Consider the following 24,973-nt stretch of genomic DNA (forward strand, 5'->3'; position numbering starts at 1 on the left):
AAGTGAAAAAGTTCATTGGGTCTTGATGAGAACCAAGTGTTTAAAATATTGAATGTAGTAAAGTTAAATAAATCCAAGATATTGTATAAGGTGGCATATTTAGAAATCTAATAACGTAGGATAAGTTGACACTTTTATTTGTCATTGTACATACACAAAGACACAATGCTTGAAGTTTCTTTTAGAAGCCTGAAGAATAGCATTGAATAATTAAAAAGATAAAAAATATCAAGACATCGGTTAGGTATTAAATAGAAAAACAGATAAAACCCTCAAATAAAAAGAAAAACAGCCTTTTTTCCAAAATGATTTTTTTTATTTCATTGCTTGTGTTATTTTTAAATGGGCAGTTTCAGATATTTTTACTCAGTTGAAGACATCATCATCATCATAATCCAGTACTTGAATCTGATCTTCTTTTTTCTCCTCCTCTTCCTCTTCTTCTTCTTTTTCATCATCTTCTGGATTTCCTGCTGTCTTACTTTCAGCATTCTGCTGAAACTCCTGGTATATCCCATTCAGTGCTTTCGCCGCCTCCAATGACACTTTCAGATTCCCTATCACCTCCCTGTGTTCGTCCACACTCACAACTGCGGAAAGTAAAAAAACACATTTCAATATATTGTAGGAAGTCTACTAGATTCAGGGATGTCCACAGATGGACACAAGGTGGTGCTAGAGCACCTGCCCTTTTATCCTATGGACAAAAAAGTGCCCTCCTGAAATCTTTTTTTTTACAGTGTATAGTGTGGGGCCCAAGGTAAAAATTCTGAATTTAAAGGCCTATAATACCAGTGCCAGGCGCCAGGAGAATGTCTACGATTTAACTCTTAGATAAATTAGAATAAATAAATTAAAATCGATCTCATAGATGTACTTATTACATTTGCTATAATGGTCCCGAATGACTTCTGTTTGACTCATGTTTTTGCTTTTCATTACACATACGGCCAAATGAGCTGGTTATCATTACAATTCATACACTACTAAAATACCTTTAATAAAGTTCAGTAAATGTGGGGCATGTAGGCTAAGTTGTATTTTCTACTTCTGTGTGTGTAAAAATGATGATGTGATCAGAGTATTTTAATTTTTAAAAAGCAGACATCTTATCAGTTCTCAGGACTTCTAATCTCATTCATTTTTATTCTCTAAGAATAATTTCTGTCATATATCACACTGGCTACATGCAGAAATATAGATGATTCTTCTTATGATCATATTCTCTGCTGTTGGTTTCATTTTGACTATGAAGATTTTATTTTAATTTCCCTTTTGGATTAATAAAGTATTTTTGAATTGAATTTGAATTGAATTGAATTATAACTCATTTTCTGGGTATAGTTGATTTACGCTGTAGAATGGTCACTGGTTACTCACATTTCTGAAGATAACTCATTTAGTGTGACCAACCTGGTAAATTTGGCAGTGTAACCTGCTTTGCTACAATATAAGGTTATTTGGTACAGAAGACATTTTGTGATAAAAGTACAGAATGATATAGTCAAGACAAACACGCTGTGTTCAGTGTGTAAAAAAAAAAAAAAATGAAGGATAACGTGAGTTTCAAATTTGACTCAGGAAGTTCAGGTTGTGAATCAGTAATCTAACTTTAAATCAATCTATGATCATTTTGTTGCCTTATTAATCTTAAGAATTTTGTAAAATGCATTCTTGTTTTGAGTTTTTTTTCCTGGGTGGTCATTTCCCTACATCCCACAGGACAGCTTGTTTTGTGGGTGCTTAGTAATACATATAAATTATGTTCATGTTGTGCCTGTAATAAATCTCACACTACAAAAGCAGCCGGCAGCTCCATGTGCTACACAAGGTGCCCTTTTTTCCCACTTGAGCACCTGGCTCCCAAAATGTCTGTCCACGCCACTGACTAGATTATTTGAAAAATGTAGAAAATCTTAAACCTAAAGTGAGATTTGTATGTTTGCTAAAGTCAGTCATTGTCTTCAAATGTTTTTTGCCCTCACAATATAACCATCTGGCTTTCTCCTCTGAGTTAATTCACAGAAATGAGAATTTTTAATACAGTAGCATACAACTCTCACAGTCAGCATATTTTGTTACATTTCCCAAACTAAATCCCACAGCTACAACACCTACTGTCAATCTGTTGCTCGATCACATCGTTTCCTGTGAGCAGCAGCTCCTGTAGGTCCAGGAAAGCGTGTCCGACATCCACACACTCTTCTTCATCGTCCATCGGCTCGCTGACCACTGTGAACTTTAACCTGCGTGACAAATAAACACATACTTACACTTTGTATCTAGGCAGGATTATAAAATAAAAAATAAAAAACATACAGTTCTGGTTAGTGGTTTACATGCAGCCTTTATGGGGAATGGCCTTATTTAATAATGCATTTGACCCATTCTTCGTTAGGATTCTACGTTAGGATTAGAATGTTACATCAAATTAAAAAAACCTGTTTAATACAAAAATATGAGCTTAATAAAAAGTATGTTTAATACCTGCTTAAAGGCTGTTTTTTTCAAAAAGTATGTTTAATTTGACAAACAGGCTTCATCAAAAGTCAACTTGTTTTCTGTTTTAACATTATTTAGCATTTATTGAATATGACTGTATACATTGAACCCCACTAATATTTGGTTTAATGTCCCCTCAACAAGCTCCTGGCTTAATTCTGCCACCATATTTGACCACTCTTCTTAGCAGAAATGTTAGTTAATTTAAAGTGGTTGAAATCAGCTTTTATCAACATGGAGGGAGACGGTGCCTGCATGGAAAGAAGGCCCCGCCACCACCTTCAAGCCCAAATGAAATTTGTCCAAATGGACAAGCCAAATTACTGCTGGAGAAAAGGTTTCTGGTCAGAGAAGATGAAGACTGAATGTTTTAGACAAAATGACAAGACATATGATCAGAGGAGTCAGGATGATGCTTTAACTGTTCAGCATGGTGGTGGCAGCATTATGCTGGGGCTTCCCTGCCAGTGGTAGTGATATACAGCATAGAGTGTATGGAGTTCTTTCACTTCACTTCAAATTCACAACTAGAGGATGGAAACTTGGACACATATGGATGCTCCAACAGGACAATGATCAAAACACATTGAAACAGGTTTTAGAATGGATAAAGTAAGCTGACATCAACTTTCTTCAACTTAACCTCAGGTCAATAAAAAATTAAATGTTTATCTTAAAAGAGTCCATGCCAGGAAAACAACCACTTCAAATGAGTACTTGCAAAAGTTGCAAAACATATGGGAGTTTCATGCCATTCATGGGTGAAAACCTCCGGCTAGTCCCTTATAGGTCACCCACCTGCCCTGGTTGGGATCTGTGCCCTCCAGCATTGTGTAAAGATACCGCCTGAGTGGAGCAAACTGCGAGCCATCCACATAAATCACTGAGAGAGAAAAAAACCCATCATCAGGATATCCTGAATACATTTTACAGATAGAAAGAAACACCCCAATTCAGTCACCTCGTGTGAAGTTGTAGTGAATCTCCTCCCCGCTCACAGGTTTACGAAGGGACATGGGAGTTTCTGTGGTCTCCATGGCAACGCCCAGCAGCCGGTATTCCACGTAAACGCGTTGCACGGACCGGTCCAGCGCCACACTGGAGGACGGTTCAAACGTCAAGGACAGGATCTCAACTCTTAGCTTGTCTCCCTGGAAAACGGCAACATTCATGTCTTCCACGGTACTGTGCAGAATCTTGAAATCCACCTCCCATTATTTATTTATAAGCTCAGTTCATAAAGCCAGACTTTCTTGAAACCTTGTAAAGTATGAGTAACAGTATTTCAAACACATATCTGGAAGTAATTGGTGGTACAGACGGACCAGTTGAGGTCTGACCAGTCAAATTATATAAGGTTTTTGGAGCATGGTTAAATGCAAATGGCACCTCTTGGGCCATGCTGCCTTGGATAGAAAGTTATATTGTCAAATTTAAAAAGGCAAAACACACAAGTATAGAAACATTAACAGACTTTTGGAAATCCTGGGTAAATATTTATACAGACTCCTTTAAAAAGGTTTCCAGAAACTCTCCATGGAAGTAAAATATGAAAATGTCTCTCTACATCATAAATTTAGCCTTGCTCCTACAATTTATTCAACTGTCATTCTCAAATATTTTGTACCTTCCTCATTTTCCTTTTCGGTGGTATAATTATTAAGTCGCTTTGTGAAGAACTCAATTCTGAAGATTCAGGGGCTTCAGTGTCCTCTGTAGGAGTGTTTAAAACAAAAACAGACAGAAAAAGTCAAAGATTTGAAAGTTAAAGATAGTTAGATTAACTGAAGTTAGAAAAAGCTGAGGTTTAACATGTTTTTCTTTCCATATTTAAAAAATAAAAGTCTTTAAATGACAAATGTAATTGCAGGATTACTGCTCTCACTCCTCTGTTTTTCCTCCCATCCTTCAAACACAGACACCTGACCCACAGAGGGAAGCTCCTGGAACAAAAGCAGCCATTCAATTCTGTGTTACACTGATTATATTTGAACAGTATTAATTTTGTCTAGAAAGAACAGAACCGCATGTAGTTTTCAGGAGATGAGTGGGCTGACCTGAATCCCTGCATCGGTAGTAGAGCTTTCACTTGATGGAGTTGATCGTCTGGAGGATGACCCTGCTGCAGATCTTAAATAGAAGTAAGTTTTATAATCTTTTTAAGTGTTTTATTTAAATATACTGTATGATAAAAAAAACAATGTAGCAGGATCATCTGATGTTTTCATTTCAAACTAATTTGCATTTTTACAAACATGTTTTTCCAGACATATTTTATTTTTTCTGCCCATCTACAGGAGTATGTAGAATAGGTGGAAGCGGTTTTTTTTTGTACATATCGTCCTCTTACTTGTAGAAGGATGTCGTTAGTCTTGGCTCAGTGGTTAAGTGAGATGTTCTGACTTCAGAGGACCTCTTGGTGGATCTCTTCCGGTCTGCTGACGGTGTTTTCCCAGACATGATTCGCTCTGATCGCAGAGCCTGTGAGCTTTTCTTTTTGACAGGTGGAGGCTGAGGCTGTAAGTAGAAAAATATCTTACATATGCAGGTAAAGTAAAGCGAGTAATATGCTCAAACAAAACCAAGAAAACATAAATACTTTACTACAATTTATTTTTTATTTTAACCTCAAGAGTGCAGAAAGACACACAACAGATGACATAGTGACATTATTGACTGGAAAATAATAAAACCAAAGCTGTGTGTCGAAAACTAATCGCCTAGCAGCTTCTATAAAGTTTAGGAAGGAAAGTAAAGTAATCAAATGCACTTGATTAATTGAACATCAGAAAATGGGAAAACCTCTATAAAAGCAGGAGTTTTTGAAGTGTGCTGGTCTGGAGTGTTAAAAGGTCGAGTTGACACAATGCCAAAGCAGAAATACATCAACAATAAACTTAGAGGTGCAGTTATCACTCCTATCAGTCTAACTCCCACATTCTACAGCAAATAATTTGTTCACAAGTGGAAAACATTTGCAGACAGTTGCCAATCTTCCCTCGAGTGGAGATTCCAGCAAATCCACCCCAAGAACAGGCTGTGCGATGCTCAGAGCAACTGCAAAACCCAACAGCCCCATCTCAGCCTCGACATGCTTCAGTTGGCATGTTACATGTCAAGTTCATGACAAGACAATTTGCTTCTCCGAAAAGAGTATGGCAGCACGACTTACACTCACAAAGTAATCTGAATGAATCACAAGACTGGTGGAGCATGCACACCACCATGTTTAGGGAATCCAGTCCAGCTTGGGGGTGGAGGGGTGATAATTTGTTCGACTGAAATAATCTGGTGGGACCTTAAGAGAGCTGTGCAGAAACTAATGTCTGCAACAATGATAGAGGCTGATAAAGTCAGACTGAAAATGACTAAGGAGAGTTATTGTTGCTAAATGTGATTCTGCAAGTTGCTCACTCATGGGGTATACTTGTTTTATTTTTTTAGACACAACAAGCGGAATCTGCTGTGTTTTTGAACACTTGAGGCTGGATCGTAATAATTTTGTAACCAGGTAAACAACAGCCAATTTTTATTCGGTCATACCTAAAACCCTCAGAAGACAGACATTGTATTTTCAGCTGGATTTCTTACCCATGCTTCTGTCTCTTTCTGCACAGTTTTACTTTCTTTGGGCTTGAGGTCCTGAGTCTGTTAATGCATAGAAACAAGTTCAGCTCTTCAGAGCCACATTTGAAGACATCTTGACCCAACAGAAAGAAATGACATCACCTTTACTCTGGGCTTGGCCGTCGGCCTCTGGGATGCTTCCTCCCTCCTCCTTTCTTCCATCTGAGTGCTTTTCGTCACCCTTTCGAGCTCATCCACCTTCTCCTTCCCCCATCTACTCTGAAGGCCATCCACCGGCGGCTGAAATGGATACTTCCACTTCAACATGACTCTAACCATTCCCCGAGGTCCACCGGCAGGATCTCTCAGAACATAATCACCTGACAATCCACAGGAAGAAATATCTAGAACCAGTGTGGCTTCAGGGCTTAGCTATAATTATCCATTAGGTTATTTGGTTTTCCTCACAGCCTGACCTCTGATCTCTCTGCCTGTCGCCAGAGCTCTCAGTGGGATCGGCGTCTTGGCCAGGTAGGCTGGAGGTATCTGCTCATCGCTGTCATCAAAGACATATACCCACAGACTGCTGGACCTGGGAAAAGCAAACTGACTATTATCTCAAAGAACTGAACAGTTTTATTTTATTTTTTAGATCTTAGACAGAACAGCATACCTGAGGTAGTGCAGTACATCAGTCGTTACGGCCAGAGGGAAGCTGGTGATGTCGTTGAACACCGGATCAATGGAGCACTGGACCAATGGTGAGACATGAGGCGGCAGGTCGTACAACCGATACGTCAGGTAGGCGTCTGGAAGGAGACCCGGCCAGCGGGCGTTGAGGCCAACACAGCGCTCAAGCATCACTACCAGCTCATTGGGGATCCCTCCACCGTAGTCATGTAACTCCTGCCATGAATGACAGGAAAGGATGAAAATCATCAGAGCTCAGAGCCAGAAAGCCTGAAAATCTTGAAAGAATGAAATATACATCCTAATTAACCTTTTTATCAGTGCTGTGAAAAAAATGTTTGCTGAATAACAGATTTCTTCTGTTTCTGTAACACTTAAATGTCAGACAAATGTAGCCTGAGTAACAATACAAAGTGGGGCTTTCAAATAATTCTTTTTATTTATTTAAGGAAAAAGGGCTTTTCACACCAACCTGGCCCTATGTGGAAAAGTAAATGCCCCACATTTTTTGTTTCTTTACTTTACTAGCCACAACACGGCCGGTTATCTACCAGATCAAGAAATCACTTAAAAAGAAGCTGTCTGATAGCACGAAGTAGGGTAAAAGATCTCTAAAGGAAACGCATAAAGCCTCAGTCTAAAGAAAGTTGTTGAGATCTCTGAGTCTGGAAAAAGGATACAAAGCTATTTCTAAGACTTTTAGACTCCAGGAATCCACAGTGAGAGCCATCATCCATTAATGGTGAAAACATGGAACAGTGGTGAATTTTCCCAAGAATGGATTAAACCTGGAGCTCTTCAATAACTCATTCAGGAGGTCACAGAAGACCCCAGAACATCCAAAGTACTGGATGGTCAATATTCATGGTGCAATAATAAAGCACACCAGCATGTCCATTTCTGAACGGCACAAAAACATGAAAGGAAGGTTTTTGGAGTCACTTAGTGAAAGTCCAGATTTTAATCTAATGGAGATGGTGCGAATTGACCTTAAACAGGCTGTTCATGCTTTAAAACCCTCCATTGTGACTGGATTGAAACAATTCAGGAAAGAAGAGTGGCTCATTGAAAGTTACGGCAGACTCTTGATTTCACCTCTTGGCCGTTGTCTTGCCAGCCAAGTGGGATCTGAACCGGACTCCTCTGAGTCACTGTCCTCCTGTCAGGTCTGATCTCTGCCGCAGTGTTGATGGGTTCAGCAGGAGGAAAGAGGCGCACCCAGAAATCCACAACACCGATTGTTTCACCCTCATTTCCTGAGAAAACAGGTTAAACAGTAAGAAGAGGAAGGAAAATGGGAAGTGAGTATCAGCTTCACTATATAGTTACTCACCTGTGATACTGACACTGCTGCAGATTCGTTCTCCTCTCCTCTCCATGGCACCCATGAGTGACACGCTGCCACTTCCATGGGTGATAAATCGGACCCCTCCCAGTGCCTGGTGGAGCTCCAGCTGAACTCTTGACCCCTGACCATCCAACCGGCTCAAATCCCGGACTGTAAGTGCGTAACGGGACGTGAAGCCGTAGTTCGGCTGGCTCCCTGACACCAGAGGGGTGGAGTGCATCTCAAAGTCCAACAGGCAATAAGTGCAGAAGGTCACAATGTGCTCATGTTGGCCTACACCTGGATGGAGGCTGCTCATGATGCGGAGCCCCACTGGGGTGAAGGTGGCCGCCTGGTGGGACAAAAACAGCTGTTAGTGGATCAATTCTTTTTTTGAGAAAATTCTCAGAGGATATTTTTGGGTTTTTACCTTAAGGTGGATCTCTAACAGTGACTCCCCAGATTTGAGCTGAGAGAAAGAGAGATCGTCCTCTATGGGCTGAATCACTTCCTGATCTCCAGCCGGCCAGGTGTACTGTATTGGTATGGTCCGTTTGTAGTTCCTGGGGCTGTAGGCCAACTCTCTCAACTGGGCTTTAGATTAAAATTGAGGAAAACAAACTGGAGTTGTAAAGAACATGCTAGAAGGTTTTGTGTGTTTTTTAAAAGGTCTTGTCCAAAGTATTTTTCAACAAGAACATAGAAAATGTGAGGATTAAAATGGATGTTGAAAATGCCCACCCCTACCAAATATGGATCAGTGCAAGAAGAGATGTAGATAGTTTTTAAAGCTTTTCTGAAATGTGTCGAGCTCTGGAGGAAGTGGTGGTGAATTGTCCTAATAAAACATATTTACTCCTAGATTTGGGGTAAACAAAGTGGAAATAAATGAACTCTGTCCTGGTCGTGCTCATACGTGTGGCACACTGAGCAGGTTAGTCCCAACCAGGAATTGAATGAGATATAGACTTAAAGGAAACCCAGATGTTTTTGGATATTTAACTTTTTATTTATTTTTAATGGGCTAATTTAGGCTTTATACTATCTTGTATAGAGCTTGTTTTATTGTCTTGTGCTCACATTATTTATGAATTTTACTGGAACCCATTTTTGAGATTGCGTCTGTACCAATCTCTGCTCTTTGGATCCAGGTTTTCCTGCTTCATTCACCCCATGACGTCATCAGCCCTCAGCAACACTTCGGATTGTGTTTCGCCACGTAGCGTCTGGACAGCTCAGAAATCTGACCCTTTTGCAGACATATCACATTCTAACTAAAAGCCCCTCATTAAGGCATTAACACAAATTGATGATAAACAGTTTATTTAGCCGCAAGCCAATAAAAGTCAAGTTGTGCTCTTATTTCGATTATCTTTCTCTGACAGTTAAGAACCTTGAATAGGCTGGTTCAGATAGTGAGATGATTATCACTGTAAGGTTTTGACACAGACTTCTCTCTAAAAACAAGTGTCATTCAAACTTATTCAGACGAGGAAAAAAATTTAAGTTGAAGGAATTTGCAGGCCACAAAAAGTTAAATATTTTGTTTGACACGTTAAATATTTTGTAAAGAATAAATGCTTGAAAACCTTATTTTTTTTTTTACCTGCTCAATAACATACCAAAAATGCAATATTTGAATAAAACAAAGCAGTCTGATCTCTGTAGAAAAAGGAAAAAAAATCCTACATTTGTTTGGTTTGATTGCATGTATTTCTTGGTTAGATTGTATTATGCTTGGTTATTTTTTCCTACTTAAGTAAAAGTCGCTTGAAGTTTAAAAATGAATGTAAAAAAAAAAGGTTCATAAAATAATTTGTGAGATTTCATGTTTTTCTGTTTATGTTTCATTTCTTTGCCTAATTAATCTCAGATAAATATTTGTGTGATTACTAATTAACAAATGTTTGATTCTCTACGTTAATTATTCAGTTTCAGCTGAAGCGTTAATGGTCTATAATATTCTGAAAATAATATTTTTATACCAATATGCTCCCAGTCCTTTTGAAATGTACAATTTAGGCTCCCTGACAAAGAAAATTAACCTTCAGATTGATTATGGAGACTAATAAATACAATATTTTCATTTAATAAGATAGTTAAGATTTCTAATGAATACATACACTTAGCTCAAGTAGCTCATCAATTTCTGCAGTTAAAGATCAACCATTTTTAAACACAGATGACACCCAAAGAACGACTGTTTGAGGCATTATCCCTTCTCTGCAGCAATCACTTTCATGCATTTATCTTTTTTTAGCAACACCAGAGAACCAAATGTTCAGCAAGTGTAACAATCGTAGGATAAAACATTGTCCACTACATTATGTAAAGTGCCTCATAAACGGAATTGAACTGAGTTCTTTGCAGGAGCGCATGGTGTTGAGATCAGGGCTTTGAAGTAATCAGCAGTTATTATGGTTTGTTTTAACTTCAGATCTGAACGCTGTCCTACCTTGTAGCGTGTTGATCTGCAGAGCTCTCTTTGATAGGAGTTTGTCTTTCTCTGCAACCCTCCTCCTGCTCTCCTCCCTCTCTTTTTCCACCTTCTGATTGATCATGTTTAACTCTTCCTTAGAGAGGAAATATATTTCTGAAGTTTATAGTAATCTGACAGTGCCCATTTCATTTAAGCCTTCTCTAATGTGTGCATTTAACACTCTGCATGTACCTGCAGGTCGTTGGTGATCTTGTGCTCCAGCAGCAACAGGTTCCTGGTTTTCTGCAGCTCGAGCACCGTCTCGGCATGGGACGCCTGGATGTTCACCAGCTCACGGGACGAATCGTCCACCCCACCATCAGGCACGAGGAAGCCCAGGCCCTCCCTGCTCTCCTGCTGCATCCTGAAGGCCTTTGGTTGGAAAGGAAACACATCTGATATGAGATTTTAGGAGCACTATTTAATCATCTGTGTGGAGAAAGTAATCCAAACCTTGATCTGCAAAAGAGTTTCGCTGAGATCCTCAATGCTCATGTCAAAGCCCTGGAGATTGGAGAGGACATGTGTGACCGTTTGAGCTACGGGAGGACAACTCAGAGAAAGGAAGTTTATTCTGTTCATTTCTGACCTTAGTGATGGAGTCCAGGCTGTCCTGCAGAGAAGAGACCTTTTCTCTGTATTGGTTAACATCTTGCTCCAGCTGCTGTTGCTTCTTTCTTGTCACCACAGACAGCTCTAAATGTAATTAAATATTGACTTTTTATTTTGCATTTCATCGTTTAGTCAGATTTAAATGAAATGGAAATGAAATGAGTTTGTGTTTTAACCTTCCTCCCGCTCCCTCTGCTCCTCCAACATCTCCTTCTCTTGTCGGAGTTTCTCCTTTTCCAGCTCCAGCGTGATCCTCTCCTCCCTCTCTTCTCGCAGCATCTCCTCCAGTCTCTGATGGAGATCTGGTCTGGAGATGTTCTCCCCCAACCTTTCCTTCTGCTCCACCTCTCTTTGTGTTTCGGCTCGGGCATCAGGGGGTTTCTGGGCGGACAAACTGCTGACAACAGAAATTTACCAAATTAACCATGTTTTCAGCTTAAAAGCAGACAGAAACTAATATTTACAAAAAAGGTCAATCTTTTCATAAATAACACGAACAACTGAACACCACATCTTAAGGACCAGTAACATAAAGTTTGTTTATCAGAGTTTACAATGCCTTGAAAAAATATCTTTCTCTTTTTGTCACATTATAACCAAGAATTTGTGTGTTTTTGAGGAAGTAGATAATTCTAAAGTGGAAGAAAATTCATTAATTATTAATTTTCAAGTACTGACGCAGATTCTCAGTAGGCTTTACGTCTTGATTTTGACTAGGCCATTCTAGCACATAAATATGCTTTGATCTAAACCATTGTAGCTCTGGCTGAATGTTTACAGTCATCCTGCTGGAGGGCAAACCTCCGCCCTAATCTCAAGCCTTTTGTAGCCTCCAACAGGTTTCTTACAAAGGGAACCATGGATCCGTGTCCCTGCTGAAGGAAAGGATCGTCACAGCATGATGCTGCCACCAATATGTTTCACCATAGGTGTGATGAAGTTGATATGCACTGTTAGTTTCCTGACACCCATTCCATTGCATTTCATCTGTTCTCATCTGAGCACCTTCTTCCATTTGCTGTGTCCCCTACATTGCTTGTGACAGGCTGCTAATGAGACTTCTTATTGTTTTCTTACAACAATAGCTTTCTTCTTGCCAGACCTCAACAAGGACCAGATTTGTAGAGTGCCCAACAAATAGTTGTCCTGTAAACAGATTCTCCCACCTCAGCTGTGGATCTCTGCAGCTCCTCCAGAGTTACCATGGGCCTATTGGATGTTTCTCTGCTTTTAGTTTAGATGGATGCCCACGTTTTGGTGGATTTGCACCTGTGCCAAATACTTTCCATTTTCATACAATGGATTGATCTTTGCTCTGTGAGATGTTCAGAGCAGGGATTTTGTATTTTAAAACCATACTTTAAAGTACTCCACAAGTTTATTCCCAACTTGTCTACTGTGTTCCTCTGAGGCCTTCACAGAACGTCTATTTTAGACTGAGGTAAGATTATATAGAGGTGGACCAAGGTAATTGGTTCCACTCGATTTTTTATTTAGAGATATCGCAGTGAAGGTTATCAATACAAATGTATAAGATATTGAAGAGTAACATGACAAAATGTGGAAAAGTACTACAGTAATACTTTTGCAAAGCACTGTATGTGCATGCACAACCTGCAGTAACACAGAAAATTAGAATTATTCCGATTTGTCGAATAATAGACCTCTTATTTGTCACATCTCTATCATTATCTCTGAGGCCCCACTAGCCTTTTGTAAACACTAGAACCAAAAGTCATTTTGTAAAGATAAAGTTATATTTTTCAAACCTCTTTAGTGCCTACCTCTTTAGTAGAGTATCATAGTTGTCTTTTATCAGATCCCTCTCTCCCTCCAGGTCTAAGATCCTCTCTTGGAGCTGAAGGAGAATGAGGTGAATTATTTTCAACCTGACAGCATCACAAATGATCCTACTGCACACAGGTGCCGACATGTTACCTTGTCCAGAGTCTGCAGAGACAGAGTCGTGGTGGTGAGCTGTCCCTCCAGTGTCAGAGCTTTCTGTCTCTCCTGCTTCAGTTGCTCAGTCAGCTCCTCCACCTTCTCCAGCAGAGCTCCCTGACTTTCCCTCAGCGCCCTCTGACTCTGCACTCGAGCACAAAAACCAGGTTTAAACTCATCAGGAAGATTCCGAATTATTCAACAGACGTTATCTGTTTATGCAGAGGTCTTTACCTCCTCCAGCTGATTTTCATACGCCTAGGGAAAGACATACAGGAAGTTAGTCAGATGCTGTTGCTAATAAGAATAAATGATGTGCAGAATTAGCAGAAGACGGGAACAGGGTCTCACTTCCTGCAGGTCAACAATCTTCTCCTCTGTCACTCTCAGGGCTGCACTCTTCTCTGAGAGCTGCTTTTGTAGATGGATCAGATCCACATTCTCTCTGATTGTGGTTCTAATGCAGGTAAAACACATTTCATTCTAATTATAAATGCACTTTTGTAATTAACACATGCTTATGCTGCTATGTGAAAAATGGGTTGTAGCTGTTTTATATGCATCTACATCTACCTGTGTCTGTCGGCCTGTTGCTTCTTCAGCTCTCTGACTGTTCCCTCCATCTCTTTCTCCCTCTCTCTCAGAGAGTCTCGGAGAGCCTGGGCTGTCACCTCCAGTTCTGTCATCCTCACCTGGTCGGTCATACTGGACCTGCTGGATGATGATGGATGTTATGTGGGATTATATATATAGAAGGACCTTGAATAATAATGTGTTAAAGAGAGAAAAATTGGGTGTTTTTGACAGACTTGCACCTACAATCTTTCCATCTCAGCTCTGGTTTCCTCCAACGTGAGGCCATATCGTGCAGGAGCAGTCCGTGCTGCCCTCCTGACTCCAGCCTCTCCCTCCAGATTTTTACCTGAAAACACGAAGGGGAAGAAACCACATATGGTGAGGAAGAGAAGTTGACATCTTCTCGTGATATGCACAAAAGCCACGTGGATTTACGGCATCTAATGATGCATTAAACAGATCTTTTCTCAAGGTGGAATGATTACACAGCATTATTTTGCACTAATTCAACCTTGTTGTCTTCTCATGTAAAAATAATGTATATATGATATATTTACAAAAAAATATTTTCACTTTCCTTTTCATATATTTATATTTAAAACGTCTTCATTAAGAGTAAAGTGGGACCAACGTTAAATTCCTTGTTTGTTTCCACAAATTTGGCTTACAAAGCTAATTCTGATTGAATATTTTTTTAAAAACAAAAGCTGGGTGCGGCTGCATGGTGCTGCAGTTGGTGGCACTGTTGTGTTGCAGTAAGAAGGTCCTGGGTTCAACTCCCAGCCAGGGGTCTTTCTGCTTGGAGTTTGCATGTTCTCCCAATGCATTGGTGCGTACTACGGCTTCCTCCCGCAGTCCAAAAACATGACTGTTAGGTTAATTGATCCCTCTAAACTGCCCTTAAGTGTGAATGGGTGTCTGTCTCTATGTTGAGCTGTGATGGACTGGCGATCGGTCCAGGGTGTACCCCACCTCTTGCCCGTAGACTGCTGGAGATAGGCACCAGCTAAAAGCTCCCTGGAGAAAAATGTTATGGTTTAGGATTGTTTTTGGCCAAAGGAAGGTATCAAACACTGTGTCAGCAGTGAGGCATGGCAGTGGTAGCATCATGCTGTGGGGCTGTTTAAAGACAGTGTCACTGGTGTATTGCACAAAGTGGAAGGAATAAAAAATCAAAACAATCTCCAATTGTTGGATGGTCAAAACTATGGAAAATGGATGAAATATACTGACAAGCCAGACAAGAATCCAACCAACCAACCACTAATTCTTCCAAGAGGAATGGTTGGACATCCAGACAGAATTATGCCAGAACCTTGTTGGTGACTACAATCCGGGTGGTTTTTCTGCAACTTGCTGAGACATTTGTCCAAATGTTAGTAGATCTCACAATGGAGAAATTAACTTGTTACAGCAGCTCTTAGTAACACACAAGTAGTAGAGGTATATGTATAATTTTTCCCTTGTGTGCATTAAGAGAAAATCCACAAAATATTAGAACCTGTGCACCCAATATTTCTTCTATAAAAACGTTGCAGCTGCACGCTATGAGCTTTTTATCATCACTCAAACCTGGAAACTGAACTTTTCAGATGAATCTTACAATGCCCAAATGAAAATGACATTTATGCCAAGCTTGTGCAAACTTGACCACTGCAGTGTCAGACATTGGGCTGCAGCCAGATGCTCTTGCTCTCTGCGTAAATCTCACCTTTGTTGTATCTGTAAGGCGTGCGAGTCCCCAGGTCCAGGATGTGCTGCTTGGCTAGGCTGAGTTTATTCTGCAGCACCTCCTTCTGACTCTCCAGCATCCCCACCCTGGCCTCCAGCTCCTGGATTGCATCCTCCATGTCCCTCTCCTTGACAGGACCAGACCCAGCGTTGGACTGACGAAGACGCATGAGCCTTGTGGACATTCTGGGGTAAACAGAAAGTTGGAGAGAGGATTTAGGGTTAATTTTAAGCACAGTCTATCTGCATAATCATGGTATTTGGTTTATACTTTGAATCCCTAGGTAGGAAAATATCCCACCTGGTGAACTTTCCAGATTTCAATAAATTAAAAGTTTCCTTTTTGCTCAAATGAAAACTTCTGCACAGGCTCCGGTTACCTGCGGAGTCTCTGCTCCTGTGTCCTTGTGTGTTGTCTGAGCACACTGTTCTCCTCCTGCAGCCGGAGGCACAAGTCTTCCAGATGCTCTCTGGGAAATCGAAACAGCCGCTGAGGGTCTGCTGGGGACACAAAGCACAGTCATGTTCGTGTGAACCAAAATTGTACAAGGAATTTGTTGTGGGACATTATTTACCTTTCATCTTTGTAACATGATGCTTCTTCCAGGGCCTGACATCTCTTAGAGTATCTGAGAAAACAGCAAAATCATTTGCAAACAAACAAAAAAATATGCTTCATACTTCTATCCATTTACATAGCCCCCCCAGCAACCTTGCACGGTTGCCGGGGGGGCTAATTCTAGCGGTCATCGGGCAAGAGGCAGAGTACAGCCTGGACAGGTTGCCATTGTAACAGTAGGTTGTCCTATTGCACAACCAGTTGTTGCCAGTAGGAATCTTCCACCATTCCTCTTCGCACAATATCTCTAGATCGTCCAGGATCCTGGGTTCTGTCCTCCCATCAGCTCACTCAGCAGGTTTTCTATAGGATTTAGGTCTGGAGACTGAGATGGCCATGAAAGGAGGCTGACTGTGGGTCTGATGAACCATTTCTGTATTTATAGATTTTTGGTAATTGGTTGGGAGGAAAGACCCAGTGATGACCCATATTTGGTTTTCTGCCAGAGGTGACCCGATTTCCATTTTAAATGACCTGGTATTTCAGACTTCCTGATGCCATTCACGCTCACAAGCTTGCAGGAGAAAAGAGAAACAGACCCACAGCATCCTGGATCCTCCACCAGAATGGGCATTAATTGGCCATTTCAGCATCTTCATCCTTTGTTACACAGCAGACCCACCTGGAGAATTTGTTGCTAAAAAATCTGAGTCTCATCAAAACATAACATGCCACACACCACCAAATCACACAGCTCCAGTTAATTTAGAAAACACATTTTTATACTTGTGATGATATGACATGCCTAAGGGTTTTGAACACTTCTTTACCGGTGGTGCTAATAAGTATGAGAGGTAGTTGCAGAGGTGCAGTGAAACTAGAGTCTAATTTATATGTAAGTAATGCTTTTTTAGCTGATTTATTTATGTAATATTGCTCACATAAATGCTGTTCTTACACTGTAATAAAACAATAAAAAAACAGACAGCTTTCTGCACTGTTTTGTGTTATAGGTCAACACAAACCTGGGAAGGTGGGCATCAGCCCCCCTCTCATCAGCCCCACGTCTCTGACCGGCAGATCCCCGGCTGTCTCGTCCATCATCGGCGACATCACACCTTTTCTACTTCGAGCTCAGCCAATCACAGAGCTCACATCGTTTAGTCTGAAAAAATATGGGCAAAATAAAGTTGCACCAATGGGATAGAAAGACTTATGTGAAGTTAATGACTTGATTATATTTAACGTTGAATTGTAATGTTTAGTTCAAATAACGACACGTTGCTTTTGGAAATGCTCCGTAATTATTTATTTTGCTGAGGTTTTGTCACAAGCAGCAACATTTTGGTTCAGTCTGCAGTCTCAGACTCAGGTGTTATCTATTAAGGAATGATACATAAAACTAGCCAAGGAAATCAATTTAACGAGACAAACTGCTTCTATTTTGTAGGGCCTAAATGCAGCACTGAGCATCTGGTGATACAGAAACCATCCGTACAAAACAACACAATCTAATTCATTTATAAAGCTCTCCAGTCAAATTATTTGAGTAAATATATATGACCTACCCTCACCTGCCGCCCGTCTGAGTAAGTTCTAGATCTCCAGAAGAAATAACAAATGTTGGCCTGTATGTTAGTTTTTAGGCCTGGAGATTTATGTGTCTCCGCCCAGCGCCTGGATCACACCGTTAATCCCTCATCTATTTTATTATTCCCCCACTGCTTCCTGACTGATAAATCCAAATGATCCAACTTTAATTCTTCAAGAGCGCAGTCCCTAAAATAAATGCTAAAATGGGTTCAGTAAAACTCATGCAAGAATACAGGTTTCAATTATCAAATACACGACAAAACTGATGTGACAGAGTGGAGAAGTGTGCCCCTGTGCTCCATCTGCCCTGAGGCTAATCCTATTTCTGCACTAATCTGATCAGCAGCAGGCGTCAGGTTGTTCAATGTGAACATGTGCTGTGATGTCAGTTCGGTTCGTAATCTATATGCAGACAGATCTGTGGAGAGGGGCTGATCTGGGATCTGTGCAATCTTTGAAGAGGGTGCTCGGGTGTGGAGAAGGGGGGCAGAGGGAGAAACAGTAATGCAACAGCTTTCATGTTACTCATACATCAAAATAACATCAAACCTAATCCCAGGTGTTTGACATCCCATATCATTTATCTAAAAGTGCAGTTTTCAGGTTAGCTTTACCCATTTGGGTTTTTACAATGAAAACATTTTTTGCTCTACATTCTTTATTTTCCACAGTAAAACACAACATAAAACATTTCATAAGACTCTGATATGTGTCTTACGGTGACAGGTAGGCAGCAAATTACAGACTGCATAAAGATTAGGTTAAAAACTAAGATAACAGTAAAAGGTTGCAATAATGATAAAATATTATCCTGTATTGCAGTGGTGTGATCTTATATGGACAAATACGGTAGTTCAAAACTGTTAAACTTAAAATGTCCTGAAACCTAATTACAAAAAATGCTAAACATAATATTGAATATGATGGGCTTTATGCATATAAAGTATATAAAAATATACAAAATACAGTTAGCAATATTTTGTATATTACCAATAGTACTACTACCACCACTACTATCACTACCATGACTGCTACAACTAATAATACTAATAATAATAATAATAATAATAATAATAATAAAACCTTTCATTCTTCATAATTTATTATTGCAGTTAAAATGATTCACATGCTTATTTATTTCTTTAATTTATTTGCAGTTAGCTTAGGAGTGTTTTACAAAACATTTCCAAATTAAAGGTTGGATTTTTCCAAATTTTCTTTCAGCATAAGACTATGTAGTGCAAAAAAAAAAAAAAAAAGGATTTATTTTAAGGATTTTTATACCAATGTACAAGGAGTGCTAATAAATGCAGCGGGTTCTTTACAATGTCACAATGAATGTTGTAATAAATAAAAAAAAATCGTTGGATACAGACGTCATAGAATGTCATATAGTGATGTCTTCTAAATCCCTGCCAAAAATAAGTTTATTAATGGGCCGAATGGTCAGGGGCGATTTGTTGGTGCCGTTTTCATTCGTATCCGGGTTGAAAAACGGAAACAGGGCCTCACTGAAGTGAAACTCTGTAAATGAATAGATGTGTGACTGAGTCTCTGCGTCGTAAAAAGACACAGTCCCATCTTCATAATCCAGGAACACGCCAATGACCTGCGGCCTCTGGGGAAAAGACAGCAGCTCTGCCTGTCGTGCGCAGGCCCAGTACTCGGTTCCTTTCCTCAGACAGATGGTCCAGAAACCGTCCTCTGGGCTCAGAGTGACCGCACCTTTCCTTCTCACAGATGCTCGAGCCACACCCAAGTCCCACGCCGTTTTGTGTCCCACATGCACCTCCCAGTAGCGCCTCCCTGTGGTGAAACCCTGCAGACACAAGAAAAGCGGCCTAGACAAAGCAGCAAGGCACCAAACACTCAAACATAAAACCATCATAAACTTTTATTACCATGAGGGCGAGGACACATGGGGCTTTGTCAAAACGCTCTGGGAGATCTGCCACATTTTGCATAATGTCTCCATCTTGAACCTGCCTCCCATCTTCTGACAGAACGAGCCAGGGGTTGGCCGTCCTGGGGTCCAGAAGAACATCAGCTTGGTAGACAGAATGAGATCACAGCAGAGGAGCGTGTTATTGTTCTGTTATTACTCATGTCAGCATGTTCATATCTGTGGTTTCAGTCTCTTGGCACTGAAAGTTATATCTTAAACATCAAGTAGCAAACTTTTTTTTTGTTTTGAAGACCAAGAAAATTTTACTTTATTAAAAAATAAAAAATAAACTGAAAGAAGAGACAGTGCCAAAACATGTGAAAGTCAGCTAAGTTGTACCTGCATACTGCTGGACTTTCTCGTGTTCTGAAAGTCAATAACAACATCCTCAATTTCTTCAAACCATAATAGTAATAAATAAAACTATTGGCTAGATGTTGTGGTGTTCTGACCTCGAGAGGAAAGTTTTTCTAGTTGCAGTTGCAGCTGCTCTCGAATATCAGCCACCGCTCTCCTTATGACCCCCAAGCAAGTGTCTGAATGGACGAGGATCTCCGAGCAGTCTTCGGTGGACGGAGGAGAACTCACAGCTGGGAAACTCTGGAACCAAGGAGTCAAATCAAGAAGGGAACAGATTAAATAACGTGATTCTGCCTGAGGTCTCACTGTAAGACCAAACGCTGATGAATAATCTTGCCATCATCAAATGGCTGCAGGTCAATCCACCCCTTTGACAGTTTGTTATCCCCTAAATTATACTTTATTTTCTGAAGATTTTATCCCACACCCTATTTCCATTAATTGTGGTTCCCAATTCACTCCTATGAAATATGACAGATGATGACCCCTGATCGTACCAAAACAGATCACTCATACTCACATTTGTATGCAAACAATTTCTGTACTTCAAATCATCAGTTGTCAAAACAGGTATCAAATGTCCTACTGGTGGGGAAAAAGTGGCTCATGGTGGGTGTAAAACGTCCTGAAAACCCAAAAAACTCAGGTTTAAACTTAACAACTTATCTGTTCTCATTTTGACCTGTAAACTCCTGACCTGAACAACATGGAAGTGGTCTTCATGGTGAAACAGCTGCTCCAGTTCCCTTCTTCTCCTCTGCAGCTCAGAGATTTCTGATTCCAGACCCGCAATCACACTCTTCGTCCTAATTTCTGCCGCCGTCTGCTTCTTCTGGATCAGCTCGGCCAGCTCAGCTTGACTTCTCTCGATGATGCGAAACAGAGCAGAGAAAACCTGCATGCTTTCCTCCATGTCCCTCTTTGAGTTTTCCTACCAGCGAGTGATAAAAACTGAAAATCAGGTTTAAACTTTGGAAAATAAACGGGACAAATGAAAGATGAGGACTGCACAGTTTGAGCAGTAATCACGCCGAATCAACTCACTTTACTTCGCTCAAGATTGAGTTTGATCTCCTGCAGCTTCCGCAGCTTGTCCTGGATCATCTGCTGAACTTCTGCTTGGATCATTTTCATCTGGCTCTATAAAAGAAGCGTTCAAAGCTGTAGTCAAAGGTCACTCTGTCAAGAGTCTAACTAGAGTCCTAAACTCAGTCACCTTCTTGTCCTGGCTCTCTCTCTCTACTGGAACAATGTCGTGGCAGAGATGGTCGGTTTTGATGCACTGCAAACAAACACACTTCTGGTGACTTCTGCAGAACAGCTCCAGAAGCTGCTGGTGCCTTCTGCAAACCCTGTTCTCCAGCATCGCTACAGGTTCAATCAGCTTGTGAGTCCTCAGCGTGCCAACTCTGAGGTGAGGCTCCAGGTGGCTCTCGCAGTACGAGGTTAGACACACCAGACAGGACCTCAGGGCATTTGTTTGCTTTCCCACACACGTATCGCAGCTTACGGTCTTCCCCTGCCTTCTTGCTCGGATCTGCTCCGACATTTCTTTGGCAAAAGAGTTTTCGCAGAGCTCCGGACAGACCTTGTACTCCGTGTAACATTTGGGGCAGTTGATGGAGAGGCTGCCTTGCCAGTGAGAGGTGATGCAGGCGAAGCAGAAGCTGTGGCCACAGGGGATGGAGATAGGCTCCAAGAAAACATCCTGACAGATGCTGCACAGAAACTGATCCTTGGACAGAAAATAGTCATGGGAAGCCATGACCTTAGAAAGGAAAAAAGAACAGTGCCATTTACTAAAAGAGATAATAATCATGCGAATGCCTAGCATACTTTTCACAACACATTGCAGGATGACATGAGGTATGTTGGGTGGCCTCAGGTATATGTTCTTTCCAACAGAGGTCTACTGGGCCCTTGGTGCACTCCAAATGCCGGGTACAACATCAACATAGTACCAGGAATGTTGGAGACATCCTCTGTTGCCTTCTCCTCATGCTTTTAATGACTAATAAATGCTCCTACATCTGCCTCAAAGCACCATGGCTTCTCTGAGGCCTGTTCTAGAGGCACCAGGTTGCTGCATAATAAAATCATCTGCAGGTCTGGTGAGAAGTGTGCATGTAGTCATCATGGAGATGAATGTCAACACAAAATATACAACTTCAACAAATGTTGTAAATAGGAACAAGGGGTTTGTTTGTTGTTTGGATAATCATCCTCTTATTCTTTTCAGTTTTGTGCCATGTAGCAGTACCTCTGTCCCCAGAATAGCCCCGCAGTAGGATCCTGCCACCACCGTGCCAAACAGTTTGGTTGCCTCCATGTTGATGTCACTGTGGCCAAATAGCTCGATTAATATCTTTTCTGATGATTAAACTATCCTCCAGAAAGAAGTGTCACCTAGAAAATGTCTTTTCTAGGTGGACAGATGTAAGTTTCAGTAAAGCATAAAGGGGAACGATATTTGTCTGGAGTTCAGGGTGGCTTTTCAAGTAAGCAGGACAAAAACCTGAGCACCACTATAGAAACAAAGATAATTTTACTTCTGAAAGAGGGGAAGGTGGGAGGATCTCACATGTGGAAATTATGTAGTGAGAGGTTTTACACTGAGGCGTGAGATTGCTCTGGGAGGGGTTTAAATCAAGTTATGTTTTAATTTTACCATCTGAGGGTGACATATTTGGTCAGATGGTTGAAACTTCAACATAACTAATAAAATGATCCTCAACACACATCTGGAATAGATGAATTAGGCTAACATTAAGGTTGTGGAATAGGCCCAACCTCCACCTTAGAAAATTGTGGACCGAGACCAGAAGAGTGATCAAATATCTTTCCAGAATTAAGCCACATATCATAAAAAAACAAATAAATAAAATCAAGTTTGGTTTTATTTGATTTGTGGATTCTGTTTTTGGTAATTTGAGTGGTCCCTGTGTTTTTCATATTTGGCCTTGTTTTTTTATGTGTTCAGTTATAAATCTGGTTAGTCCATATTCCTGTTATTCTCTGACATTAATCAAGATTTCTCAGCTTCCTAGTTCTGCTTCCTGCACAGCTATATATTCTGCTATTAAATCTCCATTCAATCATACTCCACCACGCGTCAGCCTTCTTCGTGTCTGCAATTGGGCCCTGTTCCAACTACAAATATGTATGCAAATTGGTCAAGTGTGAATTAGAGAAAATGTTTCACGGTCGGGCACTCGGGTCATGTTTGAAGTTTCAGCTGAACAGACAGCACCAGTAGCTGGTCTGCATGTGTATTATATCAAGTCCAAATTCAACCATTACTTCTGTTATACTTAACTTTCTCTGGGAAATGCATTTATGTTAAATTATCGGTTATCTAAAAATACATTTAGAAAACTTTAGTTAGTCAGCCATACTCACTTGATCATTAGCTTGAACCATATCAGCAACACTTATTGACCAAAGTCCACCTGCCTGACTACATGACTCAGTTTCTCACCCTCTGTTTCGGTTCTGTTTTAAACGTGAGACAAAACATATAAAACTAAAACACTAACACACTTCCTCTTTTGCTCTTTTGCCGTTGGTTTGTTATACCAATCTACACACCTTTTAATTTGCTACACAAGACTCCTTTACCTCTCATCTAGAAGAGCGAGCTTCTGGCTTCATAATTTTCTCTTTATGTGAAACAATCAAAAGCAAACTGACAGTCCTGGTACATTTCAGTGTTCAGTTCCAGCGTTTTGGTCTGTTTTAGTCTTTGTCTTACCTTTTTTTTCCTGAATGTGAAAGATGACCTCGGCAGGAGCAAAGGCAAACACTGGGCATTGTGGCTGTCAAGCCAAAGTCCTTCCCATTTAGCTGTGACCACTCCCTGTGGGAATTGTTTTCATGTTGCGCTATGGTGGGAGGGGTAAAGTCCACACGAGGAGGAGAAATTGCTCTGTTTTGTAAAAAATTTTCTGTATTTTTCTCAATATATTCCAACTGTACAGGTCTGAGCAACAAGATGGAAATGAAGCTACAGTTTTTCACAGTGAAATTCACTTCTTTATTTTAAAAGAAGATAGAAATACTAATACAGTTATCATAGAAAGTGAAAACAAGACTTCATCACATTTGTAGATAACATTTAGTAGGGAAGATTTTAGATTAATGAAGAGCACAGAGTAATGCAAAAAATAAATTTGAAAATTTGACATCAAATGTTCTCATCATAATTTATATTTTCTTTCTGTTTAGGGAAAATGTTCTTCCACTCATCTTATGGCTCCACAGTCGCAACCTTCATGGAAAACTGTGGCAGCAAACCATTATGAAGGAAGAACTGTAAAAGCAAGAAACCCCATGTCAGGAAAAAGGGAAAAATAATATTTATTAAACACAAATAAATAAATAAATAAAACTACTCTTACCTTTGCCACCAAAGCCTGTATTTCTGATTCTGACAACGCACCATAGGACTTCAATTGCATGTTTAAGACAACAATGTAATCTAGAAAAGAAATGCAGAAATACAATAAAAAGACCTAACCTGTTATATAAAAATAACGTAATCACAATAATTATTTTCCCCCCAAGTTGTTATTATCATGAATTCAAATAATGATTCACCAAAGTATGAGATTCATTCTTTGTAGATATTTGTTTGGATTTTCTATATCTAAATGTATTGTAAAACATTGGGTCCACATTTTTGAGAACGTCAAAGGAAAGCAGCTCATCTTCATCTAGGTTTACTGTGCTCCATTATGGGGTAAAGTAAAGATTTAGACTGTACTTTTTAGTGGGAAACTTTGGATATTTCACACAGAAAGAGAAGCAGCATTTTGCTTCTAGTGAGTGTCTGTGTGCGTGCAGGCAGCAGGGACACTTCAGCTTTGTGGGGGAGTTCATTAGTAATTTAAGTCTATGTCTCTCCCTTCACTTTAAAGTTGACTATACTGCTTATGGAGAACCAATCCTGCCATAGTAAAGAATAAATACAGAAAAATAAATAAACTCAATAAAATAACCACTGGGCCAACAAAAAGCTACAACAAAAAATCTGTGCGCCATTAAAAGCAACAAAATAATAAAAAGAAGAGATTTATATTTATATTTATATAT

General features: G+C 40.2%; 2 protein-coding genes across 8 annotated transcripts; both read right to left on the reverse strand.

The window, feature by feature from the left end:
• Nucleotides 1-300: 300 nt before the first annotated feature.
• Nucleotides 301-17,651, reverse strand: rpgrip1 (RPGR interacting protein 1). 6 transcript variants are annotated; one of them, XM_047386977.1, is made up of 31 exons: nucleotides 17,553-17,651; nucleotides 17,010-17,149; nucleotides 16,001-16,054; nucleotides 15,806-15,923; nucleotides 15,406-15,611; nucleotides 13,938-14,040; nucleotides 13,692-13,832; nucleotides 13,470-13,575; nucleotides 13,353-13,376; nucleotides 13,116-13,262; nucleotides 12,962-13,035; nucleotides 11,354-11,574; nucleotides 11,155-11,261; nucleotides 11,019-11,069; nucleotides 10,758-10,937; nucleotides 10,542-10,659; nucleotides 8,517-8,680; nucleotides 8,093-8,438; nucleotides 7,855-8,015; nucleotides 6,743-6,975; nucleotides 6,546-6,661; nucleotides 6,232-6,449; nucleotides 6,094-6,150; nucleotides 4,853-5,019; nucleotides 4,560-4,632; nucleotides 4,379-4,445; nucleotides 4,130-4,215; nucleotides 3,464-3,653; nucleotides 3,301-3,385; nucleotides 2,119-2,246; nucleotides 301-590 (listed from the first exon to the last, which is right to left on the reverse strand). In XM_047386977.1, exons 2-31 carry the CDS (start codon nucleotides 17,095-17,097, stop codon nucleotides 367-369), a joined length of 4,053 nt encoding a protein of 1,350 aa, XP_047242933.1. In that variant the 5' UTR covers nucleotides 17,098-17,149; nucleotides 17,553-17,651; the 3' UTR covers nucleotides 301-366. The 6 variants fall into 6 exon arrangements, with proteins under 6 accessions (XP_047242933.1, XP_047242934.1, XP_047242932.1 ...); XM_047386978.1 differs by having other exon boundaries at nucleotides 13,692-13,829; nucleotides 15,806-15,926; XM_047386976.1 differs by having other exon boundaries at nucleotides 11,354-11,571; nucleotides 15,806-15,926.
• btr33 (bloodthirsty-related gene family, member 33) lies at nucleotides 17,279-23,705 on the reverse strand. 2 transcript variants are annotated; one of them, XM_047386981.1, is made up of 9 exons: nucleotides 23,634-23,701; nucleotides 22,143-22,221; nucleotides 21,099-21,650; nucleotides 20,927-21,022; nucleotides 20,580-20,813; nucleotides 19,975-20,122; nucleotides 19,862-19,888; nucleotides 19,479-19,624; nucleotides 17,279-19,396 (listed from the first exon to the last, which is right to left on the reverse strand). In XM_047386981.1, exons 1-9 carry the CDS (start codon nucleotides 23,690-23,692, stop codon nucleotides 18,965-18,967), a joined length of 1,773 nt encoding a protein of 590 aa, XP_047242937.1. In that variant the 5' UTR covers nucleotides 23,693-23,701; the 3' UTR covers nucleotides 17,279-18,964. The 2 variants fall into 2 exon arrangements, with proteins under 2 accessions (XP_047242937.1, XP_047242938.1); XM_047386982.1 differs by lacking the exon at nucleotides 22,143-22,221 and having other exon boundaries at nucleotides 23,634-23,705.
• Between the last annotated feature and the right edge of the window lie 1,268 nt (nucleotides 23,706-24,973).

This window comes from Girardinichthys multiradiatus, chromosome 14 (assembly GCF_021462225.1).
Source record: "Girardinichthys multiradiatus isolate DD_20200921_A chromosome 14, DD_fGirMul_XY1, whole genome shotgun sequence".
Lineage (NCBI taxonomy): Eukaryota > Metazoa > Chordata > Actinopteri > Cyprinodontiformes > Goodeidae > Girardinichthys > Girardinichthys multiradiatus.

What these genes read in the sequence shown, in the direction of transcription:
- btr33 (XM_047386981.1), bottom strand. Translation starts at nt 23,692, where the DNA reads ATGCCCAGTGTTTGCCTTTGCTCCTGCCGAGGTCATCTTTCACATTCA. An exon ending in TCAATCTTGAGCGAAGTAAA is followed by an intron (nt 20,814 to 20,926) that starts GTGAGTTGATTC and finishes ACTCGCTGGTAG; the next exon opens with GAAAACTCAAAGAGGGACAT. An exon ending in CATGTGTCCTCGCCCTCATG is followed by an intron (nt 19,397 to 19,478) that starts GTAATAAAAGTT and finishes TTGTGTCTGCAG; the next exon opens with GGTTTCACCACAGGGAGGCG.
- rpgrip1 (XM_047386975.1), bottom strand. Translation starts at nt 17,097, where the DNA reads ATGTCGCCGATGATGGACGAGACAGCCGGGGATCTGCCGGTCAGAGAC. An exon ending in TATGATACTCTACTAAAGAG is followed by an intron (nt 11,575 to 12,961) that starts GTAGGCACTAAA and finishes TTCTGTTGTCAG; the next exon opens with CAGTTTGTCCGCCCAGAAAC. An exon ending in GATCGAGCAACAGATTGACA is followed by an intron (nt 591 to 2,118) that starts GTAGGTGTTGTA and finishes TACTTTCCGCAG; the next exon opens with TTGTGAGTGTGGACGAACAC.